Source organism: Mus musculus, chromosome 11, assembly GCF_000001635.26.
Source record: "Mus musculus strain C57BL/6J chromosome 11, GRCm38.p6 C57BL/6J".
In the NCBI taxonomy this organism is placed as follows: domain Eukaryota; kingdom Metazoa; phylum Chordata; class Mammalia; order Rodentia; family Muridae; genus Mus; species Mus musculus.
Window position 1 is genome coordinate 68,877,155 of NC_000077.6, and position 19,677 is coordinate 68,896,831.

A 19,677-nucleotide genomic window follows, 5' to 3' on the forward strand; every position below is an offset into this window, starting at 1 on the left:
TTTAATGTATGTGAGTACACTGTCGCCGTCTTCAGACACACCAGAAGAGGGCATCAGATCTCACGCCAGATGGTTGTGAGTCACAATGTGGTTGCTGGAAATTGAACTCAGGACCTTTGGAGAAGAAGTCAGTGCTCTTAACCGCTGAGCCATCTCTCCAGCTGGACACCTACCCTCTTCCAGCCATTTGGAGATGACAGTGTGTGTTCTTAACTTCCATTGTCTTTTATCTTGAAAGTGAACTGTCAGCATTCTTCTTGTACAAAAGGTATACATTTTCTCAACTTTAAAACACAATTTAGGGGCTGAAGAGATGGCTCAGAGCTTAAGAGCACTGGCTGCTCTTCCAGAGGTCCTGAGTTCAATTCCCAGCAACCATATTGTGGCTCACAACCCATCTATCTGTATTGGGATCTGACGCCCTCTTCTGGTGTGTCTGAAAACAGCAACGGTATACTCACATATATAAAATAAATAAATCTTAAAAACAAAACAAAACAAAAAAACAATTTAACTGCATTTACATGTGTACCTGAGTGCGCACATGTGTGTGCTTACTATGGCATCTGTGTCCAGGTCAGAAGGACTTAGTTATCCTTCCATCACAGGGATCCGGGGATGGAATTCAGACGCTCAGGCTTGGTGCCAGGAGCCTTTACCTGCTGGACCACCTCACTGGCCCTTCTTGTCGTTTTTTTCTTTTTGTTTTCGAAATATTTAACTAATGTACCTGAATGTCGGATCTACATGTTCGCCTGTATGCCGGAAGCACATTACAGATGGGTGTGGCACCCAGCGCCCTTAACCGCTGAGCCATCTCTCCAGCCCCTAACGCCTGCCGTCTTGTATGCAGATTTTTCCTGAGATGCACAGTTTCCATGGTTTAAAGTCTGCTCACCAGCATTGCAAAATTCAGTCTGTAACTCCCAACTCATGCTCCTGACTGCTTACTTGCTTCTAATTACCATATTCACCCCTTCCCAGCTGGCTCCAACCCTTCCCAGCGGGCTCCAACCCTTCCCAGTGGGCTCCAGCTATGTGCTTGGCTGCATTTTTTTTACTTTCTCTACTGTGATTTAGACTGAATATTTCCTACTGACCTGTCTTCAAGTTTACTAATCCTCTCTTCTATTCTAGCTATTTTACATCTGATTCTTTTTTTTTTTTTTTTAAGTAAGTTTCTAGTGGTTTCTCTCCCTTTTTGTTGTGGTAGTAGGTTGTTTTTGTTTTTTTTTTTTTTTTAAGGTGTATTATAATGAGGGCGCCAGATCTCATTATAGTTGGTTGTGAGCCACCATGTGGTTTCTGGGAATTGAACTCAAGACCTCTAGAAAAACAGCCAGTGCTCTTAACCTCTGAGCCATCTCTCCAGTCCCGGTGGGTTTCTTCTTCTTGTTGTTGCTTGTTTGCTTGTTTAGGACAGGGTTTCTCTGTGTAGCCCTGACTGTCCTGAAACTTACTCTATAGACCAGGCTGGCCTCAAACTCACAGACAGCCACCTGCCTCTGCCTCTGAATGCTGAAATTAAAGGTGTGCACCACCACCACCACCACCCTGCAGTCTATCTCCCTTCTTAAATGCACCAGCATCTGTTTAATAATATAAATACCCTGTTATTTTTTGGAACTGCTCCTCCCATTCCTACTCCTGCCCCAGGCTTTCGATGTGCAGCCCAGGCTGGCACTTCAACCCAAGTCCTCTCGTTTCTAGATCCCGAGTGCTGGGATCACAGGAACATGCTACCTACCACATCAGCTCCAATCCTTGTTGTCTCACCCAATACTGGATTCCAGCTGTTGAACCTACAACTGTGAAGCTGAAAGCTATACTTCACTTAACATCAGCTTTTTCCGTTGTTTCTTATCATTGCTCCTCCCCCACATTCATTGAATATGGTTTAGCAAATTATCTGAATTCAAAGGCTACTTGGGCTGTGGAGCTCATTTCTCCTGTGCCCTTTACCTAATCTTTGTTCCTTAAACTCTAGTTCATTGGGATTCCAAGTTTTTGTTCCTTTGTTTGGTTCGTTGGTTTGATTGATTGATTTGTTTGTTTGTTTGTTTGTTTGTTTGTTTTGAGACAGGGACTCTGTAGCTCTGGCTGTCCTAGAACTCACTGAGTAGAACAGGCTGGCCTCAAACTCACGAAGATGCTCCTGTCAGGGTGCACCTCTACATCCAGCTTGGATTCCTTTTTTTTTTTTTTTTTTTTTTTTCTAAAAAGACAATGTTTCTCTGTGTAGTCCTGGCTGACCTAGAACAACTCACTCTATAGACCATGCTGACCTTGAACTCAGGAACTCAAGAGATCTACCTGTCTCAGCCTCCTGAATGTTGGGGTTAAAGGTGTGCATCACCATGCCTGGCTTTTGGATTCCATTTTTTTTTAAAGGATTTATTGATTTTATGTGTATGAGTACACTGTAGCTATCTTCAGACACACCAGAAGGGGGCATCAGATCTCATTACAGATGGTTGTGAGCCACCATGTGGTTGCTGGGAATTGAACTCAGGACCTCTGGAAGAGCAGTCAGTGCTCTTAACCACTGAACCATCTCTCCAGCCCAGATTCCAATTTTTAAATTATATTTTTAAAATGTATGTGAATGGCCTACATGTAGAAGTCAGAGAATACCTTGCAGTCAGCCGTCTGCTCAAGGGACAGAACTCAGGTTTGGCTTGGTGGCCAGAGCCTTTACTCACTGAGCCATCTTGCCAGCCACTGGACTCCAGTTTTCAAGCCCTGGTATACCACCAAGGATTTCGGCCATTTTCTGCTTTGCCTCAATGTCTCCTAAGCAAATGGGCAAATTCCTTGAAGGTAAAAGCAATAGACGTGATCCCCCCTTGCTTCAGTGTTTCTTTCTCTCAACGGTTTACTCCAGTACCATCCATGCCGCCGCTGTGTGCGTCTGCATGCGTATGCGTGGTCATGGGCCCCTGAAGATCTTTCACATTGTTCTCAAAAGACACCCACATCTGATAATACAATCTACCTATCCTGGCAGAAGCAAAGTCGTAGAATGCACACTTCCTTTTGGTTTGGTTGGTTGGTTGGTTAGTTGGTTCGGTTTTGGGTTTTTTTTGGTTAGTTGGTTGGTTGGTTGGTTGGTTGGATGGTTGGGTTTCTTTTTTTCAAGACAGGGTTTCTTTGTGTCCTGGAACTCACTCTCAAGTTTGCTGGCCTCAAACTCAGAGATCCGCCTGCCTCTGCCTTCTGAATGCTGGGATTAAAGGTGTGCGCCACCACTGCCTGGCAAATGCACACTTCTTAAACCGGTAATTCTGACTACTCTATGAGAGACTGACCATAGACAATAATGAAGCCAGGAAAGGGAGTTAAAAGACAATATTTAGAATTCCACACAAGCAGCCTGTGGTGCCTGGACAAGAACATTGGTGTTGGTAACACAAACACATTGGTGTTGACCTACAGGTACAACCAAGGTGTCAGAAGACCTTTTGTGTGCTTCATGTAAGTACACACCACAATAACACCAAGATGTCTAGTACGAACATTTACTGCAGAGAAATGTTGTAATAGGGACTAATAGGAAACACTCTGAACATCAATTAACATCAATTAATTAATTACTACTGTCCATTAAAATCAGGGTTGAGGGGCTGGAGAGAGATGGCTCAGTAGTTACACGTGCTTGGGGCTCTCTCATGAGGACAATGAGCTCAGATGTCAGCACCTACCTCACATGGCTCACATATAATACCCTCTTCTGGCCTCAAAAAGCACCACACACACACACACACACACACACACACGCACACACACACACACACACACACACACACACACACGTCACACAGAAATATGTACAAAAAACAAATCCTAAAACAATAAACAAAATAAACACCGTCGTTGAGGGTGGCCCAGAGGTGGAGCCTTACCTGACTTTCAGCAGATTCGGAATTCCCTTCCCAGCTCTTGTTTTTAAAAAAGGTTTCTTTTGGTTTTGTTCTCACAGATTCCCCACATAGACCAGGCTGGCCTTGAACTCACAGAGATTCCCCTGCCTCTTCCTCCAGAGTGCTTGGGATCAAAGGCTGCACTACCACCCCTGGTTACCATAAAACCTTTTAAATAAAAGGAGGGCTTGAGAGATGGTTCAGCCAGCAATAGGCGCTCGCTGACAAGCCTGAGGACCTGAGTTCCATCCCTGGGACCCACATGGAAGGAGAAAAACCAATATCATGTTTTTCACGTGTACACTGTGGTATGTGCATGACCACACACACACACACACACACACACTCACACACACGTTTTTAAGGGAAAAGAGTGGGGCTAGAGAGATGGCTCCGTGGTTAAGAGTACTGGGTGCCCTTTCAGAGGACCCAGATTTAAACCCCATGGATCTGATACCCTCTCTGGTCTCCATGGGCACACACACACACACACACACACACACGTGGTACACACACATGCAAACACCCATACACAGAAAATATATATTTTTTTTAATAGAAAAGAAAATTGGAAGAAGAGAGTGGCTAACACATGGCAGATCCCCTGCCAAGCACCCAGGAGGCTCTCAGCTTCCCAGGACCACAAGAATACATAAACAATAAAACCTGAAATGAGGGTACAAAGGAATGTTTATTGAGATCACATGACAACAGTTTAAAAAAAAAATAGGTCTTAAAAGAATTTATACAATATGACCCCACTTATCTTAGAAGTAATTATATATTATCTGTAGGCATGTAATTCATAGTTATTGTAGCATAACAATATGTTATGTGTGGTGGAATTTTCTCTTGGAAAAATAAACAACAAAATAGTAAGACTAGTTATCAGTAGAAGGGGCACACATCCTGTCTTCTCATTTCGTGCCTGTGTCTTTATGAATTGTCCACATTTATTCTCAATGTTGCGATATTTTTATCACTTAATAGAAGTTGTTTTTTTTTAAAACCTTGTCACTGTCCTTGACTCAGCTGGACCTGCCTCTGAAGCTGAGGCCTCTTGGCTGCGGGAGAGCAATCAGGTTCCGCGGTGAAGAGCGATGACTGTCTAAATCCTGCCCCAAAGGCGGCTTACCTTACCTCCTGTCCTGCTTCTCCTGCACAGCTGCCGCCCCAGCGTTCCTGAGAACAAACCTCGCTGCGCTTGCTCCTGCACTTGTCACTCACAGGTCCCTGCACCTGCACTTGGGCATTTTGCTGGGAGCGACAGAGACTCCGAGGGCTGGCAACAACGGAAGGTGGCCCCACACAGGTGGGCTGAGGGAAGGCCTGAGCCATTATCTTGTTCCCCTGTGCCCCACCCCTTCGGTCAGTCTCTTTCCTGGACACAAGCCCTCCTTGTTAGTTTCTCTTGGCGTCCAAGCTGGGTTTTGTCTTGTAAGGATTCTCAGGTCAAGTATGTAAATCTGACCTTGGGTTCCAATACTAGGAGCACAGAAGTGGTATTGGTTTGGTTGGGTTAGGTTGGGCTGTTGTTGTTTTGTTTTGTTTTGTTTTGTTTTGTTTTGTTTTGTTTTTTTTGTCTGTGTTTGCTCTTCAAGACAGGTTTTTTGTTTTTGTTTTTGTTTTTTAACCTTGTAGCACAGGCTGACCTTGAACTCCTGGTCCCTCCTGTCTCTGCCTCTCAAATGCTGGGATTACAGACGTGAATCACCTGGACCCTGCTAAATTTTTTCTTAATCTCAGAGGTCTCAGACAGTCAGCCTTGAGTCACATGCCCAACTCAGCACATGCCCAGATCTGTAGACACAGTGATTTTAAGTGGTAGACACGTGAGTTTGTTTTTAACCTAGAAGTATGTGTTATTTTTACCATTTGTTGAAAACATAATTAGAATTGCAAACCTGAGCTCACAGGCTTGGACTGTAATGGCATCCATAAAGCCTCCTCCTCTAACCCAGGGCATCTGTAAGGCATGGATGGATGCTTGCTTGCATTTGGGCTATTTGGAAAATATGTATATTCTTAAGGAATGGATGCTAAGGATGAGGCTTCATTAGGTATTTAAGTATAAAATGGGCTCAATTTTTTTGTTTGTTTTTTGAGAAAGGGTTTCTCTGTTTATCCTGGCTGTCCTGGAACTCACTTAGTAGACCAGACTGGTTGTGAATTCAGAGATCAAGACATGTGCCACCAGCGGGCCTCAATTATTAAAACCTCAACAATTGAAACTTCAGACAGAGTGAGTGCCTGACAGAAGCCACTGTGAGGACAACAGAATTGTTTCGGTTATGGCATTTTGTTGTCAGGTTGGGCTAAATGGGCTCAGGACCCAGGAGAGGTAAATCGAGGATGAAAACCATCCCTTGATCTGCCAACTGAGCCATTGAACTTGGAGGAGCTCAGGTGACCCTGACCTTTTGCTCCCACTGTGGAGGGCTGGGGTTACAGACGTGTGCCAACATGCCTGGTTTTGAGCACTGTCAAGAACTGAACCCAGGGCCTCTTGCACAGTGTGCTCCCATCCTAACCAACTAAGCTACATCTCCTGCACCCTCACCCTTCTGACTGTATCCCCAGGAGTGGACTTGCTAGGTCATTCTGTATTTAAATGTTTTAGGAATCGCTACATGGCTTTCCACAGACACCACATAATTTTACATTGCCTCCAGGAGGACACAAGGGATCCAATTTACCCACAACTCACCAATGCTTGTATCTGCTGCGGTTTCTATGCAAACCTATGAATGTGTGTGAAGGCTGGCAAGGCAGTAGCTACATGGGGGACTGAGAAGAAACCCTAGCTGCCATCTTAATATTCCCTCACCTTGGAACCCTCTGAATGTGTTCTTTTGTCAATATCTATTTTTGAAAACCCTTAGTATATCAAGGTTGTAATTCTCAGATGAGCCAGGCCTGGACTTGACCATTAGTACACACTATTTTTTTTTTTTTTGCATATTTCGAATCTGTCCATCAGTCCTTCCAATATTTAAAAATAAATATAGAATATAGCTTCTTGGACTTTTCCTAACATCTGTTAAGTCCTTAACCAGAGCCTGAAGCTTTGTTTTCTTTTCTTTTTTTTTTTTTTTTTTTTGGTTTTTCGAGACAGGGTTTCTCTGTAAAGCCCTGTCTGTCCTGGAACTCACTCTGTAGACCAGGCTGGCCCACAGGCTAGCTTTGTTTTCTTAATCAGTTTTCCAGGGGATTTTGGCATTTGGGAACTTGTGTCCCTTGTCCATGTTCATCTCATGCAGACACTGTACCTGTGGTTAGCAAGTGGCCAGTTTGTCTGAGATCCTTCCTCAGCTTGGAAGCCTTTTACCTTCACAAAAATGTCTCTCAGAGAAAGGTATTTGTTGTTTGCTTGTGTCAGGGTCTCGTGTGCCCCAGTGTGGCCCCAAACTTGTGATCCTCCTGCACCCTCCTGAGTCCTAGGGTGACAGGCAGCGTCACACCCTGCTTCTAAGGCAGGTCTTATCTCCAAGGAGCCAATGAAGGCTCCAGACCCACCCACTCTTGGGCAACCTCTTCTCCAGAGCAGATCAGTGCCTCAGAGACCCTGGACTAGCACACCTAGTGTGGCTCCAGAAAGGCAGACAACCCTCGAGCACGGCTGTCCAGAGCAGGAACGCTTATACCCTCCCTCTGGAGCTAGAAATTCTTCTCCCACAATTCATTGCTTAGGAGGTACCTAAGTTAGTGTTTGAACTGGTCAAGACCAGACCCAGATGCTGGGTCTAAGAGGTGTCACATCCTCCTTGCTTCCTTTTTGTCATGTGATGATGATGAGGTGACACCAGTGGGGACCCTTATACAAGCCAGAGTTGTTTCAGGATGACGTGCATCATCCACTTTATTGCCGGAAGAGCCCTATGGAGTAGGTGCCATTATCCCCATTGTTTATGAGTGAAGCCACCAAGGCACTGGCAGATTAAGTTAGATCCCCAAAGGGACATGGCATTTCCCCCTTTAGTCACTAGTAAGGACACATGACGTACACTATGATACAGTATGATAATAACTCTTTATCTCCTAAGGGGCATCTTCAAAGTCCAGCTCCATAGAAGGCCAAGTGGAAAGATACGACAGAAACTTAGGAACTTCTAGTAAAAAGTCATGTAAGTCAGAGTCCAGGGGGTCACCTAGTCTGACTCAGTCCCCTCCCCGACAGACACGGTGGGGACTGGTACTTTTTAGGAACCCCCAGAAATCCCTAGGCAGAGTTAAAAGCCACACTGACAAAGGATCTGAGAACTTGGCAATTTTATCTTACTAGTTTTTTATGGTGGCACCAGCCTTTGAACGGAGACCCTCACGCATGCCAAATAAGCCCTTTACCACTGAACTCTGTTCCCAGACGTTTTGACCTTTTACCTTGAAACAAGTTCTCACTAAGTTGCTTAGGTTGGCCTGGAACTCAGGACCCTTCTGCTTCAGTTATGTATGTATGTATGTATGTATGTATGTATGTATATGCATGTATGTACTTATTTCCTAATATGAGTGTGGCCCAGGCAGACCGATTATGAAAAAAAAAATCATTTGGTGTCTATCTGAAAGCCATATTTATCTATTGTGATTTTTTAAAAGATTTATTATTTATTTATTTTATGTATATGCATACACTGTATGCTGTACAGATGGCTGTGAGCCATCATGTGGTTGTTGGGAATTGAACTCAGGACCTCCACCTGCTCCAGCCCAAAGATTTTATTTATTATTATATGTAAGTACACTGTAGCTGTCATTAGACACACCAGAAGAGGGCGTTAGATCTCATTACAGATGGTTTGTGAGCCACCATGTGGTTGCTGGGATTTGAACTCAGGACCTTCGGAAGAGCAGTCAGTGCTTTTATCCGCCAAGCCATCTTGCCAGCCCTATATTGTGACTTTTTGTTTTGTTTTGTTTTGTTTTTGGTTTTTGGTTTTTGGAGACAGGTTTTTGGAGACAGGGTTTCTCTATATAGCCCTGGCTGTCCTGGAACTCACTCTGTAGACCAGGCTGGCCTTGAACTCAGAAATCTGCCTGCTTCTGCCTCCCAAGTGCTGGGATTAAAGGCATGTGCCACCACCGCCCGATATTGTGACTTTATTTACTAAATCTGGGGCTACCTGAAGCTCCCAGAAAAAGAGCATGAGAGACTGCCATGCCAGCATACCTGCCTAGACATGTATCCCTGGCTGAAGTTGTTGGCCGTCCTGAAATGTCAACCTCTGAGAGGAAAATGCCCCTGGGGACAGGACGGTGGTTGACAGGGCAGAATGGTCATGCTATGGGCCACACACGTGTTAATATGCTTTGTATCTAGTAACCTGTTCTCTTTTTCTTCCAGGAAAAAAAAAATAAATGACTTTGGGAGAACCTCCTGAGAACTGAGAGGGAGTGTACCCCAAAATATTTTCCAGTTCCCTCACCTTGGAGTCTCCCTTATTCTTGGTTGCTTACAATCACAAAGGAAACAGGCATTCACGTGCTGACAAGCTGGGTTTGTAAGGAAAGATGTTTGTCACACAACCGCATACCTGAATTCCATTCCCATGCCCCACAAAGTTCTCCTCTGACCACCACTCGCAGGCCATGCCACACATGCCCCTCACCACCCCCCAACCACAACACACACATACAGCAAATAATAATAATAATAATTTTAAAAGAGAGAAACAGTGAGCTGGCTCAGCAGATAAAGCGCACTAGGCCACCCAACCGAGCCCAATGACATAAGTGTGTCCTCTGGGCTCCTATGGTGCAAGGAGAGAACCCACAAGCTGTCCTGTCCTCTGGGCTCCAGGCCTCAGTGCACAGGAGAGAGCTCTGTGACTCTTACACTGCCCCCTCCCAAAATCAAAAAGAAACAAAGTCATATTCAGGGTTTGTTTGTTTTTTCTGTTTGTTTGTTTTTAACTCCCCTAAAAAATGACTCCTAATAGTGGTTTGATGTGTCTCCCTTCAGGTCTCTTCTCATAAACCTTGTCATTATCAACATCATTCCTACAGACAGTTCTGACACTTGAATCTCTGTCCCACAGTCAGTGACTTCTGGGTATGTGTACATCCATCGCTATTTTTGCTTTTGTTTTTTTTTTTTGTTTTTGTTTTTTGTTTTTTTCTGTCTCAACTATTTTTCTTTTTTTAGATTTAGTCATTTTGTTTTACATATGTGTGTTTGACTTCTATGTACATATGTGTACCATGTGCATGCCTGGTGTCGACCAAGGTTAGAAGAGGGCATCAAATCTCCTGGAACTGGAGTTATGAATAGTTGTGAATCACCATGTAGGTGCTGAGAATCAAACCTAGGTCCTCTGCAAGAGCAACAAGTGCTCTTAGTCTTGAGTCCCTGCCTCAACTTTACAAAAAGAACAAAAGCAAACAACAGCAACAACAACAACAAAAACAACTTTTTTTTGAGACAGAGTTTCACGTAGCTCAGACTGGCCTTGTGTAACTGAGGACTGTCTTGGACTTGTCCCACCACCCCCAGACAGGGTTTCTCTGTATAGCCTTGGCTGTCCTGGGACTCACTCTGTAGACCAGGCTGGCCTCGAACTCAGAGACCAGCCTGCCTCGGCCTCTGCTGCGCTGGGATAAAGGCATGCACTACCACTGCCCGGCTGATCCTGACCTTCTGGTCCTTCTGTCCCTACCTCGAGTGCAGAGATTACAGGCAGATGCTACCACACCTGCTTTATACAGAGCTGGGAATCAACCCAGGGCTTTATGCATGCTGAGCAAGCACTCACCCTACTGGTTTACATCCCGGGCCCCTCGATATCATTTTAATAATTTCTAAATTTTCAATTGCACATAGGTAAGGGGTAGAGTGTAAGGATGGCATTCCAACACATGTATACAATTTTTAATGATTGTATTAGAGTGACTGGAATATCCATAAATTCAGATATCGCTGATAAAAACATTTCTCTCTGTTGAGAACATTCAAACCCTGTACTGCCGAGCTATTTTGAAACACACATAATTGATAGTGTCAATCACAGTGGTCCAAATGTACTTTAGATCATCCGAAGACAGTCCCCAAACCAACACATGCATGTTTATACTGGTAGTGGTTGGTCTATGGGCACACTAAGCCCCTCTATTTAATGAAAAACAGTTGCACATGGGCACATAACACCAAACTTAGTGTGGGACTTGGGGTGTCATAGCCCACTTAGGCTCTGACCTATTGGCCCGTTCACTCTTCATGTGGTCAAAGCTGGGGGTTCCTATGTATAGTTTTCCCATGTTTGGATGGGAAAATCAATGACCAGAGAAGCCTTGGCCAAAGGGACCCTGAGTTACTGCTTCTATAGTGAGACCCTCTGATTCAGCCCAGGGCTCCTCAGCTAGCATCCTCACTGGGATCACCTGACTCCAGCAGCTGCCCAACCCCTGGGCAGCACCAGAGAGCCTCCTGGCCTCAAACGGGTTGGGCAGCATTCACTTCCCTGCGCTGTCCTCCCGACCTGCTCAGTCATTAGGAAATGCCTCCACAGCAGGCACAGTGACAGCAGCTGTCAGTCCAGCTGGGTGGCTCCCATCTGTGAAGGACTTGGGTAGAAAGACCGACGCCACTCTCTCAGGTACTGCCAAAGTGTGTGTGTGTGTGTGTGTGTGTGTGTGTGTGTGTGTTGGGGGAGGGGTGCTGCCTGGGGTGGAGGATGGCTTCTGGCCATGCTGTGAACTGGGTCTGGAATAATGTATGAGAGAAAGGAGAAAGACAGCAAATGTGCATGTTGCTTATGGGTGGGGAGGCAGCCGTGGCTGAAACTGCCTGGCTTGCACCAGAGCTCTGGGAGGGAACCCCAGGTGTCTAGAAGGAGCACACTGTCTCATGGGGTGTGGGGTCCTTGGGTGGGTGACATCTACTCCTCATCTCTATCCTGGAGATATGATGCTCCTGTAAAGAGTCGTGGGTTCAGGAGCTTGGTGAGATTGGCTCCATTGAGCTAACCACACTGCCTTCTCACTCCATAAGTGGCCAGAGGGACATCCCTGTTTAGAGGCACTCCAGAAATGGGTGTATCCCCTTTCTGCTGGGACTGTATCCTTTACTCTTCTCACTGAAGTCTGAAAGGTCCTCCCTGGAGGCCCATCTGAACCCCAGTAGAGATGTCAATACATCATATGGGCTGTCAAGCGAGGCTGTTCCGAGTTCAGAGTTCAAGTCCTAGGTCTTCCCTATACTAAGCATCATGACTTGGACGAAGTTCTTTACTTGAAGCCTCGGGGCCCTCGTCTGTAAAATGGAGATAATACCTACCTCCCGAACTTGTTGTCAGGATTTGGTGAGGAAGGGATTCCAAGTGCCAAACACGTAATTAGTGTTCAATAAATGGCCGCTGTTATAATTATTTATTATTAGCTCAACACTGGTCTCATTTTAACCAGGAAGACTTCCCCGTCCTCCTCTTCCCCAGTGTCCTCAAGGCATGACGGTAGATGTCTTTGGTATAGAATGTCTTACAATGACACTTACCCAGACTGGGCCCCAACTACAGCATACTCCTAGTGTTTTGTGTGCTATGCTCCCACACCCCAGCTCCCGCGACTGAGTCAGGTTAGGGGTTCCCCATGAGAGAAGAAGGAGTCAAGAAAACACTGAGAAGTGAAGTTGAGAAGGTGGGGAGCGTACATTGCCCAAGCATGAATGGTGTGGCTGTCCTGGGGTGCCTGAAACTGAGAGGTCTGGCTGAGTAACCCAGGATGTCTCTGACACTCCCTGAACTGCCTTTTGACTTTTCCTAGAACTCAGAGAAGAAAACGAAGCTCCTCCCCCCACCCCCATCAGCTTTAGCATGACTTCTGACTTGGCTAGCATCTATTCAGTCAGTCTGTCAGCAGGTCTAATAATGTGCTCTGCATCACCCATGGAATCTTTCTCCTCTCTTTCCATCACGACCAGCCAGGTGACCTTGAGTCATACACACACACACACACACACAAACCACACACCCCTCGCCCATCTCTAATGTTGAGTATACTAGTTTATAAAACTAGACATTTTGACTGATGCTGAAACCCTGCCTTCCTCTCTTACTCGAATTTGCTCTCTCACCTGTCCTGAGTCTCATTTCTCAGTTGTCCAAACAACTTACGGTTCTGACCATCAATGCTCCTTTTTTAAAAAAAAAAAGATCTATTTAAAAACAACAACAAACAAACAAACCTTATGACCAAGCAAGGTGGTGCACGCCTGTAATCACAGCACGTGGTGAGTAGAGGCAGGAGGGCTAAGTGTGCAAGTCTATCTTAGCTATATAGCCCAGTTCTGGGCCAACCTGGGCTACATGAGACCCTGTCTCCAAGAAATAGGAAAAGAAAAATCATAAATTAGGCTTTGTGAAAGATTTCATGACAACTTTTTAAGCCCTAGAATATAATCGCAGTATTTGGTAAACAGCAGGACCATGGCAAAGAGCTGTTAAAATCTGATATGTGGACAGATGGATGGTGGGAATTACCCCGGAATCTCTTGGGGAGTTACACAATGCAGAGGAACAGTTTGGTTGTTGGTTATCCTTTTAGAAAATCATCCTGATAGCAGCCCATTCATTCAGGTCTATTTGGATGTCTATTAGGAAACAAATCTGAGAAGTTGGCAGCTGTCCTGATTCATCTACTGCTCACCACTTACCTAGTCTACTGTCATCCTGTTGGCTTATTCTAATTTGAAGAAAACTGCCCTTTGTCGAGGGCTGTGATGCTGTAGGCAGGATACCTGGCAGCCCTCCAGGAGAAAAGAGAGGACTTAGCCTGTCTTAACAGTGACTCTCTCCCTTGTTACTGAGCACTTCCTGCCTGTCATACTCTCCACTCACTGACCTGCCACCCGGGCTGGGAGGAAGGTGGTGCTGTTGTCAACTGCATCTTTTTGCTTTGGTTCATTTTCTTGGGGCTGGGTCTCACTATATAACCCTGACTGGCCTGAAACTCACTGTATCACAGGTGTGGACTGGCATGAGCTCTCAACCTCAGAGAGCTATCAGACTTCATCAAGGTTAGCAGGTAGCAACCGCCATGATAGACAGTCGTAGATAGAGAAGGAATTCAATCCAGTTCTCCTATTTGAGTACCTGACCCCCATTTCCCAGCTCAGAGGCCACATTAGCCACCTCAGAGACCAAAGCAACCTCCACAATGATTTTGGACTGCTTCTGTGGTTCCACTACCACACCACCACCCCATCCTATCCGTTTTGTTTTGTTTTTTAAGAGTTGGGACATTTTCAACCCACAACAGGGAATTTTCAGCTAAGCAAATGGAGTGGAATGGGAATGATTCCAGAAGGTTTGTGATCTTTATAGATTCTTCCTCCAGCAGCTAATCCTGTCCCTACTGTGCCACCTGTTAGCTCTCAGGGCAGCCATACCATTCTCAGTGGATCTTGGGGTCATTGCTCTCTGTCACCGATGGCACCATATATCATTATGGAGTTTTGGGATAAGTCTAGGCTACCGAGTTGTGGTTCTGGAGACATGTACACACAAAGACTTGAACTCACCATCCATCCAAGCAGCTGCTCCCCTTCCAAGTCACCCACAATCCTGCTGAGAGAACCGCTGGCTTTCCCATCTCCTCTCAGATCTGTTTGAAACCCAGCGCACGCACTTAGGAGAGACTCCGTAGCTTTGATTCCAAACAATATCATGACTTTGACCTCTCGTTTATCGTCTCACCAGGCTCGGGTCTCAGCGACTTTGCCCATTTCCAAAAATATCAGACACATCCTCCAAGAATGAAAATCTACTTTTCCTGGGGTTAATCAGGACCTTAGGACCTTCTGACAGCCTTGAGCCACTACTTAAGGAGACGCTGAAGAATGCTCGGACATGGCTGGTATGTGACTCCTCACAGCCCAGGAGGCATTTGCACGTGTACGTTGTGAGCTTTATTTATTTTGAATTGCTTCATAGTTAGGACTGCCACTGAGAACACAGTCTTAAAAGTGGTGATAAGAGACAGGGGACCCTGGCTCAGCCACAGATCAGCGCAGCCCTGCTGAGAGGGAAGTCTGAAGAGTAGTACATGTAGTTCACAGTGTAGAACCAAACTGACTAGAGCTGCCTCTGCACCTGCCCATGGATCCCCTTAGCCCTCCTTTGCCATGGGAGCCAGGCCCAGCACTGAAGCAGGAAGAGGTGAGCTGGTGACATCAACAGTGCTTGTCATAGCTGTGGTGAGGCATCAGGCACTTCAGGTATCCATCCCACTCCACACACTTCCTACCCAACCCGAGCACTGCTGGGATGTCCTGTTCCCTGATGCCAGTCTCAGGAGAGTCTGTACAACTCCTCTGTGGACCCTAAGGCTCTACATCTTAGTTTGATCCAGGTAGGCCTCTGAGGAGAAGCAGGAAAAGAAAAAAAAAAGGTGGTGGTGGGGGGGGGGAGTAGGAGAAAGAAGAGGAGGAGACTGGCTGCGAGTGGGAGTCAGGAAGGAGGAGGGAGGAAAAGGAAAAACTCGCGGATGTTCACACCCCTTCGCTCTTGCATCCCCCAGCTGAGGCCTGTTATCTCTGAAGGGCCATGTCAGAAGGAGGAAGCAAGGACAGCTCGGGCAGCGAGTGCCCTGTGTGCTATGAGAAGTTCCGGGATCTGGACGGCGCCAGCAGGACGCTGAGCTGCGGCCATGTGTTCTGCCATGACTGCTTGGTCAAGTACCTGCTCTCTACCCGAGTGGATGGACAGGTGCAGAGGACTATCGTCTGCCCCATCTGCCGCTATGTCACCTTCCTCAGCAAGAAGAGCTCCCGCTGGCCCTCCATGCTGGACAAGAGCTCGCAGACCCTGACTGTGCCTGTGGGCCTGCCCTCCACGCCCTCACCAGACCGCGGAGGCCACACAAACCCCCTGGTTATTTCCCACCAGGTCTGGAGACAATCATCAAGCCAAGGGTCTCAGGTCCCCTTGGACCTGCTGCCCAGCCTGCCTCGAGAATCACAGATTTTCATCATCAGTCGCCACGGGATGCCGCTGGGGGAACAGGACAGCGTGCTGCCCCGACGCAGCCTGGCAGAGATTTCAGAGGCATCCCCGGCTCCCAGCGCCACCCGCTCTTTCTGCTGCCGGTCTCGTGCCCTCCTGCTCATCACCCTCATTGCCGTGGTGGCTGTGGTAGCTGCCATCCTGCCCTGGGTGCTGCTGGTGAGGAAGCAGGCCTGAGTGGCGGCATGCAGAGGAAAGGGGAGCAAGGCCCTGTATCTAAGTTGTGCTCCATGCTGTGCTGGCCACAGCTTGGGAGAGGGCAGAGGGTCCTAGTGTAGACCTGGTACAATCAAACTGCAGAGGGATGCCCTGGACTCAGAGAGGGCATGGGTGGGGCCAGGTTGGAAGGTTAAGGGCTTTGTCTCCACCCTTTCCATCCCTAGTCAGTAAGTAAGGGCTTTGTCATGAGGAGAGGCTAGGGGCAGAGATACTCTGAGGCTAACACTGAATGGCCAACTCTCCATCTGTGACCCCATAAGTATCCCTAACAAACAGCTCCATCTCTAGGCTGGAACATAGCAAGCTAGAAGCTGGGTGGCCACTGCTCTCCTACAGGGTCATAAACCTTACCTACCAAGTGACCAACTTGAAGCCAGACACAAGTTTTTCTGGCCCGTGTCCTGCCAGGTGGGAGCCCAGCGGAAGGCTCGTTCCAGGTCAGAATTCCTGCCCACAGAGGATCCTCTACAGTGCCCCCAGGAAGAATCAGAAGTTGGATGCAGTCCTAGATCCAGTTTTCCAGCATCTTAGCCTCATATATGAGCCTCAAGCAGCCCATGGCTAAATATTCCTATCTCCAACCCATCATCTTGAAAGAGGAAGAAGATGAAGTTTTAGCCCAGGATGGGGGGCTGGGGGCAACAGAGAAAAGGGTTTTCTGAGTCGTCGAGACAACAGAAAACACTCGTGAAAGAGGCTGCTGTTGACAGAATAGCCACAGCCTCGGAGGTTTCTGTAGAATGCCAGGCCGAAGGAGCAGACCTGATTTCCAGTCCTAGGGCTCTCGAGGGTGAAATAGAAGACAAGTGGTGGAGGGGACGGCCTCCAGGTGAGACCTGAGTCAGTTGAGAGCTATGTGAGCAAATTAACCCCTGGGGGCTCCCACCTCCCTCCCTCCCAAGTCCACCTCCTCATGATCCAACCATTCATTAGACGCCACACCAGCCAGGCCAGTTTCCCAGGTGGATTCTCTAGGGCTGAGCTGGGTGAGGAAGGGTGGGGAAGAAAGCAGCCGAGCTTGTCAGCTGTCTCAACAGATGCTCATAGCCAGGCGCTGTACCCTGGAGTGCTTGGGTACCTCACTGAAGATGACGCCTATAAGGAAAGCCTCAGAGTGGGTCTCTCTTGAGGAAGTCCTCGAGGAAGCTAATCCCTTGTCACTGAAAACAGCAGAGACTTCCAGCACTGTCACAAATAGGAGGGGTTTGGCATCCAGTAGCTGATCCCATCCACAACTTCTACACAGAAGTTCACTGTGTGGAAGGAAATACCGCTGTGCCTCTTAGCTACTTCTCGGATGTCTGCTGTGGTTGACATCTGGGGACCATCAGAGAAGAGCCTCATCCAACAAGGGACGTTTGTGACAAAGGGGCTGTTGCTTGCAGGTGCCCACCAGTGGGTTTATACTTCTTTTAAGGCTAGAGAACAGAGGTGCTGTGCCAATGTGGAGGGAACAGGTGGATGGGGGGGTCGGCGATATTTATTATAGAGACAAAAGGAACTTTGCAGACTTGTGAGTCTGTGTCCACCCCAGCCAGGCTGTGCTAATCAGTGTCCTGAGATTCTAGGGAACTAATTCAAAGCCTTCCGGATCCTGCCGTGTTTGCGGAGACTCTTCCCAAAATGCCTGCGATGTTTTCAGCCGCACACTGTGGAGGCTACTTCTTTCACTTTCAAATAAAGGTGGAAAGCCACTTTTAAAATAAAAGTATATATTTTCTTAAAGTCCAGAGACCTTTGCAATGTGTGTAGACTCTTAAAGTGATTCTCTAGACAGAATATACAGATCCTAAAGTCCCTAAGACCCTGAGATGAGACTCATTTGTAAAAGAAATATAACTCACAACCGCTGGCATCGCTTATTAAATCCTGTTCTGCCAGTGGGCCTGGGGAGGCAGCTGAGCTGTTAGTGGAAATGCATTTGTCTTTTCATTTTGTTGTTGTTATTTGGTTAGTTTGGTTTTGATTTGGTTTTTGGATTTTTTTTTTTTTTTTTTTTTTTGAGACAGGATTTCTCCATATAGTCTGGCTGTCCTGGAACTCACTCCAGACCAGACTGGCCTTGAACTTTCAAAGATCCACCTGCCTCTCCCTCCCAAGTGCTGGGATTAAAAATGTGTGCCACCTCCGCCTGGCTAGAAAAGCATATTTGTAAAAGCTGTCCAATGAAACTGGACATATCATCTCTCAGAGTTTCCACTTTGGCCCAGCAATTTGTGTTCTAGAAATGTGTCTCCGTGATACAGCTGTCTAGATGGCTGGTGACATACACACAATATTATATAATTGTGGTCCTATTTGTAATAACAAAGGATAAGAAAGCCCCTGAGTGGTAATCAAAAAACAACTAGTTATTAACCTTGAGATCCAGGGCCTGCGGTCCCAAAGAGCACTAATCGATATAGCAACAAACGGAAATGAGCCAGGCATGGAACACTGGGTTCTGGACACGATGATTTCTGTGGAAAGAGGAATAAATATTTTCCTATTTGCTTATGTGTGCATTACCTGGAGAAAATAGACAAAACAATAACATCAAAAAACATCCTAATAACAGATGAATTGTAGAAAGGACAGAGAAATTGATGGGATGGAAGACTTCACTTTGCCTTTTATGTTTTGGACTTTATGTGAGTACACTGTAGCTGCCTTCAGACACACCAGAGGAGGGCGTCAGATCCCATTATGGATGGTTGTGAGCCACCATGTGGTTGCTAGGATTTGAACTCAGGACCTCTGGAAGAGCAGTCAGTTTTTTGGTTTTTTTTAGTTTTTGGTTTTTTGTTTTTGTTTTTTTTTTTTTTTGGTTTTTGAGACAGGGTTTTTTTGTTTGTTTTGTTTGTTTGTTTTGTTTGTTTGTTTTGTTTGTTTGTTTTTCGAGACAGGTTTCTCTGTATAGCCCTGGCTGTCCTGGAACTCACTCTGTAGACCAGGCTGGCCTCGAACTCAGAAATTCGCCTGCCTCTGCCTCCCGAGTGCTGGGACTAAAGGCATGTGCCACCATGCCCGGCGCAAGTCAGTGTTCTTAACTGCTGAGCCATTTCCAGCTCTGGTTTTGGACTTTTAAGTCAAGCAAATGTTTATTCAAAAACTAAATAGAGGGCTGGGAGGATAGCTCAGCAGTAGAGAAAGGGCTTAGGAGGATGTAGACCTAGGTCCACACCCAACAGACACTGTTGATAAGTGATAAGCAGACTACAACTAGACTACTGGCAATTTGTATCACTATGTATAAAAAAAGAAGGAAAGATAGGTTTTAGTGTATACTCTTCTTCCCAGATGGGAATCCACCCGGAGAGACGGAGCTAAATGTTTATCCTAGTCAGGGTTTTTATTGTTTCAATGAAACACCATGACCAAAAAGCAAGTGCGGGAGAAAGGGTTTATTCAGCTTCCACGTCCACATTGCTGTTCAGCATTGTACTGGCTAGTTTTGTGTCAACTTGACACAGTTGGAGTTATCACAGAGAAAGGAGCTTCAGTTGAGGAAATGCCTCCATGAGATCCAGCTGTAAGGCATTTTCTCAATTAGTAATCAAGGGGGA

At 46.4% G+C, this 19,677-nt stretch overlaps 1 protein-coding gene across 4 annotated transcripts; it reads left to right on the forward strand.

The window, feature by feature from the left end:
• The first annotated feature begins 4,966 nt into the window (after positions 1-4,966).
• Positions 4,967-18,625, forward strand: Rnf222 (ring finger protein 222). 4 transcript variants are annotated; one of them, XM_006533540.3, is made up of 4 exons: positions 4,967-5,232; positions 9,880-9,969; positions 14,609-14,765; positions 15,429-18,625. In XM_006533540.3, exon 4 carries the CDS (start codon positions 15,455-15,457, stop codon positions 16,088-16,090), a length of 636 nt encoding a protein of 211 aa, XP_006533603.1. In that variant the 5' UTR covers positions 4,967-5,232; positions 9,880-9,969; positions 14,609-14,765; positions 15,429-15,454; the 3' UTR covers positions 16,091-18,625. The 4 variants fall into 4 exon arrangements, with proteins under 4 accessions (XP_006533603.1, XP_006533605.1, XP_006533606.1 ...); XM_006533542.4 differs by having other exon boundaries at positions 14,609-14,803; positions 15,429-17,825; XM_006533543.3 differs by lacking the exons at positions 4,967-5,232; positions 9,880-9,969 and adding an exon at positions 11,309-11,509 and having other exon boundaries at positions 14,609-14,803; positions 15,429-17,825.
• Positions 18,626-19,677: the final 1,052 nt, after the last annotated feature.